This window comes from Sapajus apella, unplaced genomic scaffold, assembly GCF_009761245.1.
Source record: "Sapajus apella isolate SASKATOON/1434 unplaced genomic scaffold, GSC_monkey_1.0 scaffold58, whole genome shotgun sequence".
NCBI classification, from domain to species: domain Eukaryota; kingdom Metazoa; phylum Chordata; class Mammalia; order Primates; family Cebidae; genus Sapajus; species Sapajus apella.
In genome coordinates, this window is record NW_022436998.1 from 3,578,693 (window position 1) to 3,597,670 (window position 18,978).

The 18,978-nt window shown below is 41.2% G+C and overlaps 1 protein-coding gene and 1 pseudogene across 11 annotated transcripts in view; one reads left to right on the forward strand and one right to left on the reverse strand.

Moving 5' to 3' along the window:
• The window catches only part of CPEB3 (cytoplasmic polyadenylation element binding protein 3), a 239,167-nt gene that overhangs the window by 155,005 nt on the left and 65,184 nt on the right, over positions 1 to 18,978 (forward strand). For all 10 annotated transcript variants that reach the window (XM_032245540.1, XM_032245542.1, XM_032245541.1 and 7 more), the window contains one exon: positions 18,035 to 18,153. In XM_032245540.1, coding sequence (XP_032101431.1) covers positions 18,035 to 18,153 — 119 coding nt within the window. The remainder of the gene's footprint in view (positions 1 to 18,034; positions 18,154 to 18,978) is intronic.
• On the reverse strand, positions 9,217 to 11,860 carry LOC116528267 (annotated as a pseudogene). Its single transcript, XR_004258956.1, has 2 exons — positions 11,803 to 11,860; positions 9,217 to 10,480 (listed from the first exon to the last, which is right to left on the reverse strand). The product of XR_004258956.1 is annotated as a succinate dehydrogenase cytochrome b560 subunit, mitochondrial pseudogene (transcript).

Sequence of the window (18,978 nt, forward strand, 5' to 3'; positions counted from 1 at the left end):
GATTTCTCTTTCCAAGCTAAATATTTTTATTTTCTCAGTTACGCATTATGTCTATAGTTTCTGGGTCACCATTCTTCTTTTCTGCCTTCTTTTTAAATTGCTGAGAATTGAAGAGAATGAAGGTTGGTCAGAGCAGTATAGAGTTTAGCACCTCTACAGCTTCCATAGATAGCTCTTGGTACAGTCCAATATAACAGCATTAAATATAGAACTAGAGTACATTAGTGCTGGTGCTTTCATTTTATAGCTGAGGATAACTGTTGAGATGGACCAGTGAGAGCTATGCCAAGAAGAGAATCTGATCTCCTGAATCTGGTCCTCAGGCTTGCATCCTCAGAGAGCAGATTGCCTTCTTAGTGATTGAGGTCAGGGAGAAATAATTATTAGACTATTGGCTCCTGTTGTGTCATGCTCTTAGCTAAAGTCTGAAGGTTGACCTATTTTGGGAGAGCCTAAAGAAATTTGATGTTATTCCAAGATTGAATTAGCTTTGAGAATCCATGCTCATTGCTTAAAATGTTAGGAATATCTCCGTTGTTCACCTCAAATTGTTCAGTGCCTTCTTAATAATGCCCCTTCTTGCTAATTACACTTTTTCTTACATCACTTCACATTGGCCGTTAGGTCTAGTTTGTTTGGCTGTATTAGGCTTATGTGTAAATAGAAAGGAAAACATGAACCAGCCACTATTGAGCCCTTCAGCCTTTCTCTCAGATAATGTATATGTAATGAAATAGACAGAATCATCTGTTCATCTAGCAAGTTTACCTTGGTGCAGATTTGAAGTAGGGTTTGTAAAACCATGACCATTTTCAGTGGATTGTTGAGAGCTTAAAATCCACATAGACAGACCTCATTTGATGAAAAAGAAAAACAAAAATCCACATAGGGAAAGAATGGCCAGGTGGCCAGTTACATGGACTGTCTGGTTGTATGTTTTTGAGCCAGAAGAGTGGGAGGCCATGCAGACTGCAGCTCTTCCAGCACAAGGTCCATTAAGACATTTAATCACCCATTGAGGATACACAGAGCCTTACGGTTCAGTTTGTCTGTGGGCCACGAGTAAGGAAATGCTTCAAAACACCACTGAGACCATCGAAGGCGAAGGAGGGCATAAAAGTCACAATGTCTGTTTTCATGATTTGGTCCCGAACCTCACAACTTAGAGTCCTATTGGGGAGGCAAGACATTAATCAGATAGTCACAAAAGTAAATATGATTACAAACTGATAAGTTCTCCGAAGGAAAAATAGAGTGCAGGAGAAGACTAAAAAGGGGGTATTCAGATTGGGGGTATGGAGAAAGCTTGTTTGAGAAAATGGCCTTTAAGCAGACCTGAAAATTGAGGGGTTGGTTAGAACACGTAGAGAAGCAAATTTCAAGCAGAGGACTATCATACCGGAAGAAGTAAGTATGAAAAAGGCTTTAGTGCCTTTGGAGAAATGAAGGAAGTGTGGCTGTAATGTGTTTTTTTGTTTGGAGACAGGGCCACACTCTGTCACCCAGACTGGAGTGCAGTGGTGCAATCATGGCTCACCGCAGCCTTGACCTCCTGGGCTCAAGCAATCCTCTCACTTCAGCCTCCCAAAGTGTCGAGATTATAGGTGTGAGCTACCGTGCCCAACAGGGATGTTGTGAGGTAGAAGAAAAATGAAAGAAGGAGCTTTGAAGAAGGATTTTTTTTTCTCTTAAATTGATTGAGTCTCCCAGAGAGAGTAGATATGAAAGCCCTCTTCTGAGTTACCTGATCCCAGTATTTTCTTTTGTTATTCTAATTCTAGACCTTAATATTATAATGAAGTAGTAGAACCAAAACAAAGCAATCTGGTTCTCATTGAACATGTTATTTTGTAAGCAAGAATAATCCTGCCATCCCAGCAGAACCAACCATCATCATTTTTCTGTCTCCTTCCAGTCTTTTTATTATGTAGGTCATAGGGGTTTGTTATACAGATTATTTGATCACCAAGGTATTAAGCCTAGTATGATTTTTTTTTGCCATAAAATTGCTTTATTAGGCCAAACTACACCTTATAAAAATGCTTTAAAATGTAGCAGGAAGAGATGTAAAGACTCAAAGAAGTACAAAGAAGTAACAATGGCTATCAGAACACACTAAATAACCCATTAGTTATTTTTCCTGATCCTCTTCCTCTTCCCACCCTCCACTCTCTGATAGGCCCCTGTGTCTATTGTTCCCCTCTATGTGTCCATGTGTTCTCATCATTTAGCTCCTACGTATAAGTGAGAACATGCAGTATTTGGTTTTCTTTTCACTACTTTGCTAAGAATAATAGCCTTCAGCTCCATCCATGTTTCTGCAAAGGACAAGATCTTGTTCTTTTTAGTGACTGTGTACTATTCTATGGTGTATATGTACCATATTTTCTTTATCTAGTCTACCATTGATAGGCATTTAGGTTGATTCCATGTCTTTGCTATTGTGAATAGTGCTGCAGTGAACATACATGTGCATGTGTCTTTATGACAATTTATGTTCCTATGGGTACATACCCAGTAATAGGTTTGCTTGGTCAAATGGTAGTTGTTTTTAGGTCTTTGAGGAATTTCCACACTGTTTTCCACAGTGGTTGAACTAATTTTATACTCTCACCAGCAGTGTATAAGCGTTCCTTTTTCTGTGCAACCTTGCCAGCACCTGTTATTTTTTGACTTTTTAATAATAGCCATTCTAACTAGTGTGAGATAGTATCTCATTGTGGTTTTGATCTCTAATGATCAGTGATATTGAGCTTTTTTTCAACCTTTATTTTAAACTGAGACTGAAAGAGGTGAAGTATCTTTTCATAAGAACATACAGCTTTTATTAGACAGACATGAACCTGACAGACCAATATTTTATACTATTTTACCTGGTGGATAATAAAGTTATTTTTATTTGTTTTGCTGCTGTGTATGATTTGTGGAAAAGGAAGACAGGTTTAAGCTACATAATCTGATAGATTATGCTGTTATTTACAAGGCTGGATTTTATATTAAAATTAGCAATTTAAGCTATATGACCCAAGATACATTTTAACATTTAAAAACAAAAGTGTCCTTGACTTTTTCCTGAGCCTTTGTATTTTATTTGTCATACTCACATAGCTGTAGTATTTTCAAAGAGGTGATGTAGACTGGGGCTATAGGTCTGAGCTGCCCTTTAGCCATAACTTAACCGTGGAATTCTGCCTCCTGGATCATGTGATACTATTTCTGGACATGGATGAACTACTTGGTAGTTGAGTTCTTTGACTGCAAGGATGGTAAGTTCTTTTGTACCACCTTAAATCAGGTGTGTGGTTATGAGTGACAAGGGGAGTCTAAGAACAGGAACTGTAATATAACCAGGTATCATGGAGGCTGTACCAGGGTATGGCAAGCTGCAGGGATTTAAACAATGAAGGCTACTAATTATCCATTGCAATCTCCCACCATTATCTTCACTCAGTTTGAATAGTTTTCATATTTTTAGTTGAATTCCAGAGAGGGAATTTGTTTGACCCAGTTCATCTTTTAACACCTAGCTATGACATAGGTCATCCTAATGATAGGGCCCTAGAATCCTTGATTACTTAATAAAAGAAGTTCTAGAGCCAGGTGCAGTGACTCATGCCTGTAATCCAAGTACTTTGGGAGGCTGAGGCAGATAGATCACTTGAGCCCAGGGGTTCAAGACCAGTCTGGGCAACATGGTGAAATGCCATCTCTACAAAACATACAAAAATTAGCTAGGCATGGTGACATGTGCCTGTAGTCCCAGCTTCTTGGGAGGCTGAGGTGGGAGGATCACCTGAGGTGGGAGGCTGAGGTGGGAGGATCACCCAGGTGATAAAGCCTGGGGTGATAAAGGCTGCAGTAAGCCGAGATTGTGCCATACTACACTCCAGCCTGGGCAACCAAGTGAGACTCTGTCTTAAAAAAAAAAAAAAAGAAAAAGAAAAAAGTTTTGTTTCTTTTAGTATGCAGCTGTGTATGTGGCCACTAGGAAGATAAGGTGGACAAGCTTGATGATAGATAACATAACCTCCCTCATTGCTCACTGGGAGAATATCCCATGTCCAAAGTTGCTGTCACTGGAACTACCAAAAAATGCCTATCCACCCTGAACCTTTTACCCCTTGTTCTGCAGTAAGAGCTGATCCTGATGCTGTAATAGTCTCACCTCTCATAGTGGGTACAGAGAATATGAGCCCAGAGAAAGGAGGTAGCATCCGTTGGGCAATGAGCACAGCTATGCTACCACTGTTGAGGCCTCTTGGGCAAAGGCAATGATGGCAGCCAGCTACAGATGTTGTACAGGAGTTTGGCCATGTGGCTCTGAAACTGTGTTCAGAAGCCAGTGATGCTGGCAGTGGAATGGAAGAGGCTGTCATTCTCAGCTTACCTGGGCAGCTCACAGTGTTAGCTTCAGCAGTCTAGGGGCACAGGGTCCAGATGAAAAGAAATAGTAATAGGCACACAGCCTTATATAAGAGTGACCAAACCCTTGTGCACTGATTCCCGCCCACTTTTAGAAAAGTGTATATTCCTGAATGGCTATTTCTGCTGGTGATCATGTATGTTCTCTGCACTGGCTAGGCTGGCTTGTCCTCTAGTCCTCTTGACCAAGGTCATGTAGTTGTGGAAGTTTTTGCAATACCAGCATGGTTTGTGAACCTGGCACAAGCCAGGCCACATACTATTCAGATTGAACACAAGCCAGCTAGCTAAGGAGAAAATGTTTGAGGAACAAGGAAGAGGAATCTACTTTGAATGGGCAAAAACAGGCCATTGTGGAGCTGCAGTGGGCTGCAGTGTAGCATTTATTTCTTTTTCCTTCAACTTGTCTAAATCTGGCTTTGAAAAGGAAAGTTTTCAAATTTCACATTTTTTCCCTTGTAGCATAACTTGAATGGAAATAAGTCAGTGTTGTTTTAGGCCCGATTCCAAGTTTTTCCACCTTCTGAGTTACGTAAACTGATCAAGTTGAGAAGCCAAGGGTTTTATCCTGTATTTAACCTTTTGCTGTTTGTCATCTTTTTTCTTTTTCTTTTTTATGATTATAAAATTAATTTCTAAGGTTCAATTCAGGTAAGTTTTTCATCTTTTGAGTAACATTCTGCCTTCTTAAAAAAAAAAATCAGGTCCTGGCTTATAGTGCTCACTCTGTTTGGTGATTTATGAATCCTATATTTTAATATTTTACTTGATTGTGGTTGTCATACCCAGGAAGGATTTTCTTATAAAACCATGGAAACTGTATTGTGTGATAGCAAGTGTGGGCTTTTTGTTTTGTTCTATGCTGTTTTGACAGATGGAGTTCATCTATCTTTGCTTTTAAAAGCTTAGCACACTCTCACTTTACACTTTTATAAATGCTTTTCTCTTCAGCATTGTATTGAAGATGAACTATAAAGTTAGACTTTGCTTTCAAAGCATTTATAGTTTGAGGGACTGTACAGAAGGAAGTCATTAAGAATATATAGGCCACAGGACAAAGCTTGAGCAGCCACATAAATAACAGAAACATCTTGTTCAAGGTCACATCAGTACACACTGTGCTATGCCCAGGCAGAGGTGATGGGATGCGGGAGTTGCTTATTTAGTTCAGAGAAGCCATAACTCCTCCTGATGAGAACTTTTCGAGGAAAAAATAGACGTTAGGAACTGAAATGGAAGGTGCAAATCTGGCAGACTGAGACAGAGAGGATGTTTTAGAAGAGGATATAGCTTGGGCTGGGACTTGCTGACAGTAGTTAGATAGGGCTAAGGCTATGACCAGGTGAGACCAAGAGAGGATATGTTAATTGAAGAGTTAAGAATGAGAAGCCAGCTGGGAGGGTCTCCTGAAATTTTTTGAAAACTGAGGCCAGAGACCTGGGTTGTTTTTCAAAGGACAGTGGATCCACTTTAGTCTTGAGAAGGGTGGCGCAGAAAAAACTCACTGGAAACATCATTAAGATGTTTCATTAAGAACTGATCAGAGGAATGTTAAAGTCTAGGGAGGAGAAGAAATTAGACTATCAAAGCTCAGGCAGTATGTGCACAAGGCCAGACTAAAGCTTCATCTGTCTATAGGAGAGCATCACCTGGATTGAAACAGAGTTCCCCAGTTGTTTGCTGACTGAGGGAGAGCAACAAATAGTGGGGCGAAAGCTAGGTTTGTGGACTCAGGTGTGGGCACCATCATTGACTAGCTATATGACATTGAGCAAGTAATTTAACCTTTAAGCCTCAGTTTACTTATCTGAGTTAATACTACTTGTTGGGTTGTTTAGAGGATTATGTGAGGCCAGTGTATATAAGCACCAACACAATACTTAGGTTTATTAGGTGTTAAATAATCTTAGTGTCCTTGACTGTGATGGAAATGTCATGCTCAATAATAATAAAATTACCCAACTAGTTTGACCAGTTCTCTCCCATACCCCCAGTCTGGTCTCTGTTTCCTTGGTCAGGTGCTTGTTTAAACTGACTGTGACTAGAACTGACAGATTGGCAGACTTCACAAGGACCTCTTTATTATAGAGAACGTGTGATTACGTAAGCAGATTTTAAGTCCAAATAACCCAGGTCACTGCCCTGGACTGCAAGACTTTACTAAGAACACAGGAAGATTACCAGTTTTCAACTCTGGGGTGGTTCTACTCTGCTAGCTTATTTTTTTGCCCATTCCCAACTATTCCCATCCCTGCCGCCCAGCAAGAAACCCACAAAAAAGTTACTAGTGTCATAGAAAACACAAAACAGGCTAGAATCAAGTCTTAGTCCCACACAGTAAATATTGTTAAAGAAACATGTTTAGGATCGATGTGGTGACGTCAAAAAAAAAAAAAAAAAAAAAAGAAAAAGAAAAGAAACATGTTTAGTTCTGAATCTAAGGGGAATGTTTAGGAATCCATGCACTTAGGCTGTATCTATCTGCAGGGTTACCTCTACATTTTTTTTTTTTTTTTTTTGAGACAGAGTCTCACTCTGTCACCCAGGTTGGAGTACAGTGGCATTGTCTCAGCTCACTGCAACTTCTGCCTCCCGGATTCAAGCGATTCTCCTGCCTCAGCTTCCCGAGTAGCTGGGATTATAGACACCCGTCACCACGCCTGGCTGGTTTTTGTATTTTTAGTAGATAAGGGGTTTCACCATGTTAGTCAGGCTGGTCTTGAACTCCTGACCTTGTGATCCGCCCACCTCAGCCTCCTAAAGTGCTGGGATTACAGGTGTGAGCCACTGCACCTGGCCAACCTCTATATTTTAACTTAGGTTAGTTGTTTCCCTTGGAATGTTTCCTCCGTGTCTTCAGTGTTTTCACCTATGTCATACCATCAAGGTCTGGCCCCTGTGTCGCCACCTGCAGAAAGCCTTTCCTTATTTCTCTATTCATGTCTTCTCTGCAAGTGATCTTACTTCTTTCTGTGCTGTCCAACTTTAAAAAATATGTTTACAAAAATACTTCTTAGGATCCTTAATGCATTGTTCCTAAGTTAAGAGTTCTCTGTGTTTATTCCTTATGATCTTCTAGTGCCAGTATATAAATTCCTTAAGAACAAGAATTCGCTCATGATAGTATTCCCTTGCAGTGTGCAGGTTACATAATAAATGTTGAGTGAATCTTGGAGATGAGATATCCTCATTCAAGAGGAAAATGAATAAGAGATCCAGTTCAGAAACCTACAGTGCTCTCTAGCTGCAGGCAGGGATTGATGAGCTGCTTCAACTCTTCCCACCCACCACTCTCAATCCTCTAACTAATGAACTGTGCTCACTGTTCTCCAAGTGAGCTGACCCTTTGGCCTTTCCATGCCTTGGCCTGTGCACCTTCCTGAACTTGGAATGCACTTACTTTCTGGAAAAGTAATCAGCCTCTGGCTCAGATATGCCCTTTGCTCTATGGTTTTCCCTGATGTTTGGGCAGATCTCCTCCATTTTTTTTCTCGCCAGTGTCCTGCAGGACATAACCCCAACGTACCACTTTTAATGTTACTTATTGGTTATTTATTTACAGTCTGACTTTTTCTGGGTCAGGGTTCTTCTGTGGCTTATTCATTTTCGTAACAACAGTACTTAGCATCATACCTGGCACCTCTTAAATCTTTTTGGTATTCTTGAATTGAGTCTAAAAAAAGTCTCCTGAGGCAAACCAGGTAAGTCCTCTGACCTGAAAGCCAAGGTCAGAGAGTGTTTAGAACAGACTGCCTGTGCCAAAGAAAGTCTAAACTTGGGCAGCTCTGGCTAGAGCAGTGCCCTTTAGGTCTCTCTAGGAAGGTCACTGGTAAGAGGAAGCCTGATTTTGTGAGAGGAGAGAGCTGCCCATCTGCCCAGGCCATGGACCTTTCCTTCTAGGGTTGGTCTCAGTCTGAAACTAGCCATTCTTTGGTTTGCCATTTTATGAAAGCTGAAGTGGTTCAGGGCACAGCTCCACAAGCTGAATTTTTTTTCCATTTTTAGTCAGTACTTGAAACATATACATCACTGATAGTATTAGCTGATTTGAAGAACTGGTGTTTCTTTTTTAAACACACACACACGCGCACGCGCACATCCCTCTTTCTAGAATGGGAGACCTTGTAGGGTTTTTTTTTTTCCCACAAATTTTTATTTTGAAAAATGTCAAACCTACAAAAAAAAGCTCTGAGAATAATACAGTGGGCACCTATATAGCTTTCTTCTAGATTCACCAGTTATTAGCATTTTGTCACATTTGTGCGTGCATGTTCTCTCTCTCTATCTCTGTCTCTCTCTATATTTCCCCAATAGCCCATTTAAGGTAAGTGTAGGCCGGGCACAGTGGCTCACACCTGTAATCCCAGCACTTTGGGAGGCTGAGGCGGGTGGATCACCTGAGGTTAGGCATTTCAGACCAGCTTGGCCAACATGGTGAAACCTTGTCTTTACTAAAAATACAAAAATTAGCCAGATGTGGTGGTACTTGCCTGTAATCCCAGCTACTCAGGAGGCTGAGGCAGGAGAATCACTTGAACCGGGGAGGCAGAGGTTACAGTGAGCCAAGATTGCACCACTGCACTCCAACCTGGGCAATGGAGTGAGACTCTGTCTCAAAAAAAAAAAAACAAAAAACAAAAAAAACCCCAAGTCATAGACCTCTCATGCCTAAATACTTTAGTACATTTCTCCTGAGAACAAGAAATATCCAGACTGTTTCAATAATGTCCTTTAGAGCATTTTTAAAAATTCACAATCCACTCAAAGTCAGGAGATATAACAACTTGCATTTAGTTTGTTTTTTTTTTTAAGAATATTTTAATTCAGTTTCAGAAAAAAAATGGTACATGACTTGGATAAGAAAGCATAAAATTAAGAGGCTTTTCTGGAAATGCAAGAGAAAGAAATAACCTTTAATATGTTCAATGATAATTTTCTGGACCTTCCTCTTGTGTCAAAAGCTGTATAGTTTCTCCTCAAAGCAGCTGCTCCAAGAACTAACTAGTCCTCTTTATCTCCCTCTAGCTGGCATAGACTAATTCCTTTCCACCCTCACCTCTCTTCTTTCAATAACACTACATAGGTGTTAATGGCCTGGGCTCTTACCAGCGAACAAAATTGTTGTTTAAGCCAGCAACACACAGAGAGTGGCACTCAAAGCTTCACCCCCCGTCCCCAGGGCAGAAGCCACAGAGTTAGCATTGTTTCCACTGTCAGGAAGAAGGAGCCAAAAGCTGACCCTCAGCAGAAATCAAAGCCCAATATGGTAAGGGAATAACTGCTTCCAGGCCCAGAGTAGATAAGCTGTGGGCAAAAAAGGGGAGTTTTTGCAGCCACCCCATCTTTAAACACAAGGGGAAAACTACACCCTTTTCCACTATTATGGTCTACAAGGTACTCTACTGCTCCAAGGGGATCTGAAAGCGCAAAAGGATCCAAGCAAATAAGGGGAACTTTTCCCAGGCTGGAGATAAAAGTGACAAACAGAAAGATGGGTGAATGTAATAATGTACAGGAAGATGATCCTGGGAACCTCTGTTCTTCACATGACTGCCAGCCCTATAGAGGACAACACAGTAAGAACCAGAACAACCACTCCAGACTGGTATAGCTGGGGAATCTTCATGCCTTTTCCTAGTTCCCAAATCAAGTGGCAGATCCCATTCCAGGTATGATACATGAGAGGGAAGACAAGTGCAAACTTAGCTGCGTGGATCAGTGCTGGCCCCAGATGCAGGGACTTCATGAGTTCCATATAAGACTCAAAGTTCCCAGGGAGTAACAGGGCCGATGTGCCAGAAAGAGAGACCCCTGCACTCAAAGCAATGCCAGTGCCACGGTGACAGATGGACATTACCATGGGAAGAGACCAACTGTAGATAGTGATGTGTTCAAACGGGATGGTTTGAGCCTGTATTCTTATTTCAGAACTGATCCATCTCTTCTTTGGCTGTGGTTCCCAAAGGAACAGCATTTCTGACACAGAGCTTCGGGCAAAAGTGGGCTTGGAGGCAATGATGACCAGCATGTCTCAGCAAGAGTGCAGCCGTCTTGGGTTCTGCATTTCATTGTTTTTTTTTTTTTTTTTGGAGACAGAGTTTCACTCATGTTACCCAGGCTGGAGTGCAATGGTGCGATCTCGGCTCACCGCAACCTCCGCCTCCTGGGTTCAGGCAATTCTCCTGCTTCAGCCTCCTGAGTAGCTGGGATTACAGGCACGCACTGCATTTCATTGTTTTATCTCTTTACTCTTCTTTACTTCAGACAGTTCCCTAGGCTTTTTGTCTTTTATATCATAAGAGTCCATGCCCATTGTTTCAGAGAATAGCCCTTAATATTGTTTTTGTGTGCTTTAGAGCAATTATGTCTGCATAGGCCTTAAATTATAAGACTAAAGCACACGGTGACTACTTATTGCTATTAAAACACTATTAAATGGTCACTGTCACAAGGACATTTTAAAGGCAAGCTCTTTATTAGTGATATTGAAAAGTTTATCTTACCATTTTTAGATGAGGTGGTATAAATTAATGGGCTCTGGAAACTGATCCAGGTTTTAATTACAGATTTCATATCTAGGTTTCATTCTGAGAATTCCCTTAACCTCTTGGAGCTTCATTTTCCTCATCTGTAAAATGGTAATAATAACAATTGTATTCACCTCATAGAGTTACTGTGAGGATGAAATGAGCTAACATTATTAGGCACTTATTAGCTAAGTGCCTAGAATATTGGGAGCATTTAGTACATGATAGTTGTGGTAGTACAGTTGTTGATGATTGTTATTTGTACTAGGGATCAAGTATTAAAAAATTATAACATGAAAAATTATGTATTTAAGAGGTCAGGAAGCTTTGTTTTTGAAAGATAGCTGAGAACATATTGGAGGTTATACTTAATGTGTTCTCAGGTATTAAAAAAAAAAATCTTGGCCAGGCGCGGTGACTCACACTGTAATCCCAGCACTTTGTGAGGCTGAGGCGGGCAGATCATGAGGCCAGGAGATCAAGACCAGCCTGGCTAACACAGTGGAACCCCATCTCTACCTAAAAATACAAAAAATTATCTGGGTGTGGTGGCACGCGCCTGTAGTCCCAGCTACTGGGGAAGCTGAGGCAGGAGAATCGCTTGAACCTGGGGGGGCAGAGGTTACAGTGAATGAGATTGCACCACTCCAGCCTGGGCAACAAGTAAGATTCCATCTCAATAAATAAAATAAAAATCTTTAAATTAAATTTACACTTCACACACTTGGCCAAGTGAAATGGAATTGTCCTAATTAAGTTCATCTCCCAACCTTGGTGTTCCTTTTTCTCCCAGAAAATTGCATTGGCCAATTTAGGATTGTTGAAAGAAAAAAAAAATCCCTCAGTGTTCTACCCTTCATCTCCAACCTGTTTGGCATCAGTGGGAAAGCAAGGAATTTTCGGCTATCCATTCTACCTATAACCTAAGGTTGTGATGGTGACAGTGACCAGGAGCTCCTCCTGTTCCCTCCAGAGCCCTGTCTGCTCTCACAGACTGGCTGGGAGCTGAGGACCTCCCATAGCTCGCCACATCACTGAAGCCCCCACATACTCCTCAGGTTACCATTTCTGAAACTGGAAGAGTTTTTTTTTTTTTTTTTTCTCTTTTCTTTTTCTTCCTTTGGAACCCACTAGAGAATAATGGAAGAGTTTTATAATCATATTATCTGTTACTGGGTCAGAGGGCAAGAGAACAGAGGAAGCTGATAATTTTTTGGCCAAGTTTTTTTTTTTTTTTTTTAAACACCTTTCAGACTAATAGAGCAGCTCTGTTTATAGGCATAATTGGCTTTTATTTTAAACATGTACTAAAATCAGAAAATATTACCTCTGATACTCTTGTGGTGGAAATGGCTAATCATATATGAAAGCAGATATTCTGACACTTTATTATTTGTTTGCAGTAATATTCAGTCTGTCATTCAAGTAACTTTAATTAAGGCTTTTCTTCAGTATCTAGGTTACTTCTCTTTATTCACTAAATGCTTGCAAATGCAAAATAGAAAGTGCATATCATTAATTTGAATTCTAATTTTTATAATGAGACCATATGCAAAAACTCAACTTTAATTTTATCTGTTAGGGAAATAATTGAAAATGCAGTAAAAGAAAAATCAAGACTTACATGACTCTCTAGTGTACAAAACATCTTTATATACACTATCTTACAAACTACATCTCTGTAAGGTAATTGGGACAAATATTTGGTTTCTTCATTTGACAAAGACAGCCAAGATTCAGAAATGTTAATATTCAAATTCATGGTTCCACCACTTACTGGGTGATCTTGAACAAATCACTTAATTACTCTGTGTAATTTCCTTTAGTATAAAGCAGAATTAAAATAGGGCCTACCAGCCAGTCACAATGCCTAATGCCTGTAATCCCAGCACTTTGGGAGGCCAAGGCAGGCGGATCACGAGGTCAGGAACTTGAGACCATCCTGGCCAATATGGTGAAACCCCGTCTCTACTACGAATACAAAAATTAGCTGGGTGTGGTGGTACACACTTGTAGTCTCAGCTACTCGGGAGGCTGAGGCAGGAGAAAGGCTTGAACCCAGGAGTCGGAGGTTGCAGTGAGCCGAGATTGTGCCGCTGCACTCTGGCCTAGCCTGGCAACAGAGCAAGACTCCATCTCCAAACAAAACAAAACAAAACAAAACAAAACAAAACAAAACAAAACAAAAGAAAACAGGGCCTACCACACAGGGTATGTGTGAAGATGAAATGAGTTCATGTACACAAGGCACTTAGAACAGTGTTTGGTTCATAGTAAATCTCAACAAATGATAGCTATTAGCTGTTATTACCACACAGTTAGTAATTGCTGGGACTTGTACCCAAATCTAGACCTTCTGTCTTCTAGTCCAGAACACTTTTCATAGTACCATTTGCAATTTATCTTTCAGTAAATCATTGATGGAATTTCCATCTCACATTGACCTTGTTATTCTTTTTTTTTTTTTTTTTTTTTTGAAACGGAGTTTCGCTCTTGCTACCCAGGCTGGAGTGCAATGGCGCGATCTCGGCTCACCGCAACCTCCGCCTCCTGGGTTCAGGCAATTCTCCTGCCTCAGCCTCCTGAGTAGCTGGAATTACAGGCATGCACCACCATGCCCAGCTAATTTTTTTGTATTTTTAGTAGAGACGGGGTTTCACCATGTTGACCAGGATGGTCTTGTGACCTTGTTATTCTTGAAGGGATCTTTTTCCACTTTGTTTACTTTGACTTTAAATTTCTCAAGATCAAAAGGGAAATGTGTTTGAAAGATTATTCCTGATTTTTGTTTCTTTGTTTGTTTTGTTTTGTTTTTGAGAAGAAGGTTCGCTCTTGTTGTCCAGGCCGGAGTGCAATGGTGTGATCTCAGCTCACTGCAACTTCCATCTCCTGGGTTCAAGTGATTCTCCTGCCTCAGCCTCCCGAGTAGCTGGGATTACAGGCATATGCTGCTATGCCCGGCTAATTTTGTATGTTTTAGTAGAGACGGCGTTTCTCCATGTTGTTCAAGCTGGCTGGTCTCAAACTCCCGACCTCAGGTAATCCAGCCGCTTTGGCCTCCCAAAGTGCTGGGATTAAAAGGCATGAACCACTGTGCCCGGCTGAGTCTTCTTTATTTTTAAAAATTCTCTGATGATTTCGGGCCAGGCATGGTGGCTTATGCCTGTAATTCCAACACTTTGGGAGGCTAAGGCGGGCAGATTACCTGAGGTCAGGAGTTTGAGACCAGCCTGGCCAAATGGTGAAATCCCATCTCTACTGAAATACAAAATTTCGCCAGGTGTTGTGGTGAGTACCTGTAATCCCAGCTACTCAGGAGGCTGAGGGAGGAGAATCACTTGAACCCAGGAGGCGGAGGTTGCAGTGAGTGGAGATCACACCACTGCATTTCACTCCAGCCTGGGCGACAGGCCAAGACTCTGTTTTAAAAAAAAAGATCATCTGACTTCTGTTGTCATCTGGGTTTGCTTGACCTTGAAGTATCAGAAGGTGTTTTAGCAGGTCAAGATATAAAGTTGTTTTCAAGAGTGATTTTGGGTGTTTCTAGCGAACTCTGTTTTGGTTGGAAGGCCTAAAGTGGGAAGTAGAGTTGAAAGAAATTGTTGAACTACAGCCCAGATTTTGGGGGTTGGGGGGAGTTCAGCCATATATCTTATCTACAGTGCTGAGAAAAGATTGCCATTACATTACATGACTCTGGTTACCTCAGAGTAAAGGTAATTTTTTTTGACACAAGATTATTTATAGTAAAAGAGTCATCCTGAAGAATTGGTAAACTGTTTTGGGCCATTTCCTGGGAAAGAAGTTGTTTGTAGATATTTCTCTTGGTAATAGTATTTGTAGCAGGTTTTTACTTGTGGCTCCCACTTGTTTTCACTCTCTCTTTTCCCAATGTAGATATTTATGGCTGTGAGATAGGCCTAAGTGAAAATCTGCATGCCTTTGTGGTAGCTACTCAGTTGCTATAGGGAGACAACCACCCTTTCTTTGCATGCCCACAGTTAACTCAAAATTGGATTTCATGTGGAAGATTGCAGAGGGTGGGCAGTAGTGTGAAGGAAAGATGGAGTCACCCTGGAGGCCTTCCAGAGGCAAGGAATAAGAGAAAGCCCCAACTCACTGGGCATGCCCTATCACCAGGCCTTCTTGATGTGTGCCTAGTACAGTATATACATAGATGGAGTACTCTGACTGCAAGATGCTCAATATGCTTATGATCTTTGTTTAATATCTGTACCAGTATTTAACCTGGTAGGACAGGAGGTTTGAAAGAACCTGCTAAGACCTTCTCTTTGTGATAGTTGCACTTTTTAACTCACTTATCTCTAATATCACCTTTAGCAAGTAGAATTAATTGTTCTCATATTAAGTGAAAACACTGAATTTTTAAGATGCCCTGACACCTGGTGATAGTTCAATACTGTTTGCAAAAGAGGATATGAAGATATGATATATTATCTTTTCTAATTTTGCAGTCAGGTTTTATTTTTCCTGACTAGCCACCAACAGAATCCTCTGGCTTATGCAGCCTGAGACCAAAGCCCAGAAAACAGTTCTGGGTCCTAAAACCTTGGCAGTCTCTCTCTTGCAGCTACATGGCTGCCCATTCAGTTTGGTGCCTTCTCCTGTGTTTAGTTTCTGCCTGCTATGCTGGGGAGTGGCTGGTCTTTTTTTTCCTGCTGTATTTGCTTGGATGATGTGTATAGTAGATGGGGAGTTAGAGAAAAGGCTAAAAAAGAATAGCCATTTTCCATTACCACTGTCATTACATGTTCAGAGAGCTGTTTTTAGCCAGTTGATTATGAATTAAACACTCCTGATGTGTGAGAATCTTCTGTGTGTGGGGATTCTTTTTTTTCTCACTCTGTTGCCCAGACTGGAGTGCAGTGGCGCAATGTCAGCACACTGAAACCTCCACCTCATAGGTTTAAGTGATTCTCCTGCCTTAGCCTCCTGAGTAGTGTGGATTACAAGCATCTGCCACCATGCCTGGCTAATTTTTGTATTTTTAGTAGAGACAAGGGTTTCACCATGTTGGCCAGGCTGGTCTTGAACTCCTGACCTCAAGTGATACACCCCCCTCTACCTCCCAAAGTGCTGGGATTATAGGTGTGAGCCTCCCCACCTGTCCCATATGTAGAGATTCTTATCCTTCTCCACCATTTATATTCTTCTTATATGCAATGTGCCAGAGAAGAACAGTGTTAATGATGGTTTCCTTTGAAGTTAGTAGCAAAGTTGAGAGTTGAGAAATGACAGCTGAGAGATTTAGCAAAGCAAGCAGCGTTGTAGAGAAGTTGAAGGCTTAGACTAGTTCATGATGGGCCTTTGCCCAGTTGCCGTTTATGAATCTCAGTGTGGCCACAAGTGCCACAGGTGGCCCGTTGAATCTCTATTGTTTTCTTTAAAGTCTTTGCTGATACTCCCAAGTTGGGCCCTTGCTCCACAGGATTCCAGTGGCACATTTTGTCCCCACTTTTCTCCCTCACCTTTGTAGTGAGTAGTTAATTGTCTAAATGTTTGTTTCATCTACTTCTTAAGTTTCTTTACAAGAGGAACCTAGGGCCGGGCATAATAGCTCACTCTTGTAATCCCAGCACTTTGGGAGGCTGAGACAGGCGATCACTTGAGGTCAGCAGTTTGAGACCAGCCTGACCAACATAGTGAGACCCCGTCTCTACTAAAAATACAAAAATTGGCTGGATGTGGTGGCGGGCGCCTGTAATCCCAGCTACTTAGGAGGCTGAATCACTTGAACCTAGGAGACAAAGGTTGCAGTAGCCTAGATTGTACCACGGAGATTGTGTCACTGCACTGAAATCAGGTGACAGAGTAAGACTCCATCTCAAAAAAAAAGGGAACCTGGTCTTGCTCATTTTAGTATTCTCGTAAATCATAGATATGTCCCACTTGTATCAGTTACTCAATAAATCTTAATGGAATTAAACTGAACAAAACTGGCTATGTCTGTGGAAATCCTGCAGCTAGCGTCTGTTTTTCTAGACCTGTGGTCTGTTTTCCTAGACCTACGGTACTCTGCCAAGAGAGTACCCCTTAGAGAAGCAGAGCACTGTCATCAGTAATAGCATGCAAAAGCATACCAGCTTATTGTTGGCCTTTTAAAAAACAGCTTTGTTGAAATATCATTCACATACCATACAATTAACCAATTTGACATGTACATGTCAGTGGTTTTCAGCGTGTTTACAGAGTTGTGCAATTATCACCACAATCAATTTTAGAAAATTTCTCATCCCAAAAAGAAACTCAGTGCCTGTTCCTTCCAGCCTCCCTGTCCTAGGCAGCCACCAATCTACTTTTTTTTTGTCTTGACAGATTTCCTTGTTCTGGACATATTTTGTCAGGCTTCTTTTACTTGGCATAATATTTTCGAGGTTTATCTCTGTAACATGTAGCCAGCTTAGAGCTTGGTAGAAATTGGAAAGCAAGTAGTGCTTATTTCTTGGCTACTTGTTAGTTGTGGCTGAGGCCAATGGTGAGTCCACTGCCTTCATTAAGAATAACCAGATGGCCAGGCGCGGTGGCTTACGCCTATAATACCAGCACTTTGGGAGGCTGAGGCGGGCAGGTCATGAGGTCAGGAGATCAAGACCATCCTGGCGATGGTGAAACCCTATCTCTACTAAAATACAAAAAAAAAAAAAAAATTAGCTAGGCGTGGTGGTGCCTGTAGTCCCAGCTACTCAGGAGGGTGAGGCAGGGGAGTTGCTTGAATCCAGGAGACGGAGGTTGCAGTGAGCTGAGATTGTGCCACTGTACTCCAGCCTGGTGAAAAAGCAAGACTCCGTCTCAAAAAAAAAAAAAAAAAAAAAAAGGATAACCAGATGTATTTAGTGGAAATTCCATAGATGTGTTCTAAACTTGCTCCTGTAATAGTAAAAATTAAACAAGGTAATATCAATGAGCACCTAATGTAGTTTCTGGACAAAGTCCCCTTGTCCCAATTGAAGTTCTTAGATTTTAGTAAGAATTTGCCAAAATGAAACAACAGGTAATTTGTAATTGGTACTTGGAATTTAATGTACTGATTCTTCTTCCACCCTTTTGTTTTTGCTCTCCCGAAGGCTATGCCTTTCTGCTGTTCCAGGAGGAAAGCTCAGTGCAAGCTTTGATAGATGCCTGCCTAGAAGAAGACGGGAAACTGTACCTGTGTGTGTCAAGCCCCACCATCAAGGATAAGCCAGTAAGTAATACACGGCCAGCTGTTGCTTTTCTAGAACACATATGCGAATGGAATAGCTGACCTCCTCCTTCTGATAATGGAAATGCTGTTGACTAGGATCCTCTTAAGCAGCTTGACCTCGCTATGCAATAGAGTTGGACTTTGTTGGTGATGGGAAGCTAATAACAAATTACTCAATGTTTCATTTTATACCTTTGGGACTGTGTGTAAACAAATATCCCCTTGTCTTTCACTTTACAGCTCTTTTAAGCTAATTCCTATTCAGAAATTCTGAATCGAGGTAAATAATGCTCTTAGCGGTTTGGCAGCTGTTTTCCGTCATTATGTCAGATCAAGGACAGGAGTTTATTTTTGAAAAAGGTCATAATTGTTGATGTTTTTATGCCTCTGAATTCAAGGCATTGTGTTGGGTAGTACCCACGGCTAGTTAAATAAAGCGTCTGGGTCAGGCACTTACACTATAAAATGGATAGTTTCAACAGAGCAGGAGAGGGAAAGGGCAGAGAACATGGAGCTAAAACTATAATACAGAGTTTCTGGTGAAGAGTTTGTGGCTTCTGAGCCAGAGTATGAGTCAGTAAGTCCCTGGATAAGGGAGGAAGATTGTGTCTTTTCTCCAGCAGAAGAGATATCAGTGTAGAAGGGGCAAGATCATGTTCAGAGCAGAATAAAAGAACTTCGTTTATGTGACAGAAGTAGGTATCTGTGGGCAGTTGGCAGCGGTGGGGTGGAGGTGAGTGAGGTGAGTTTGTGTGTCAAGGCTTTGTGTTAGGTGTGACAAATAGAGCAAAAATACGACACAGAGTGAGCAAGAGACCAAAGCTA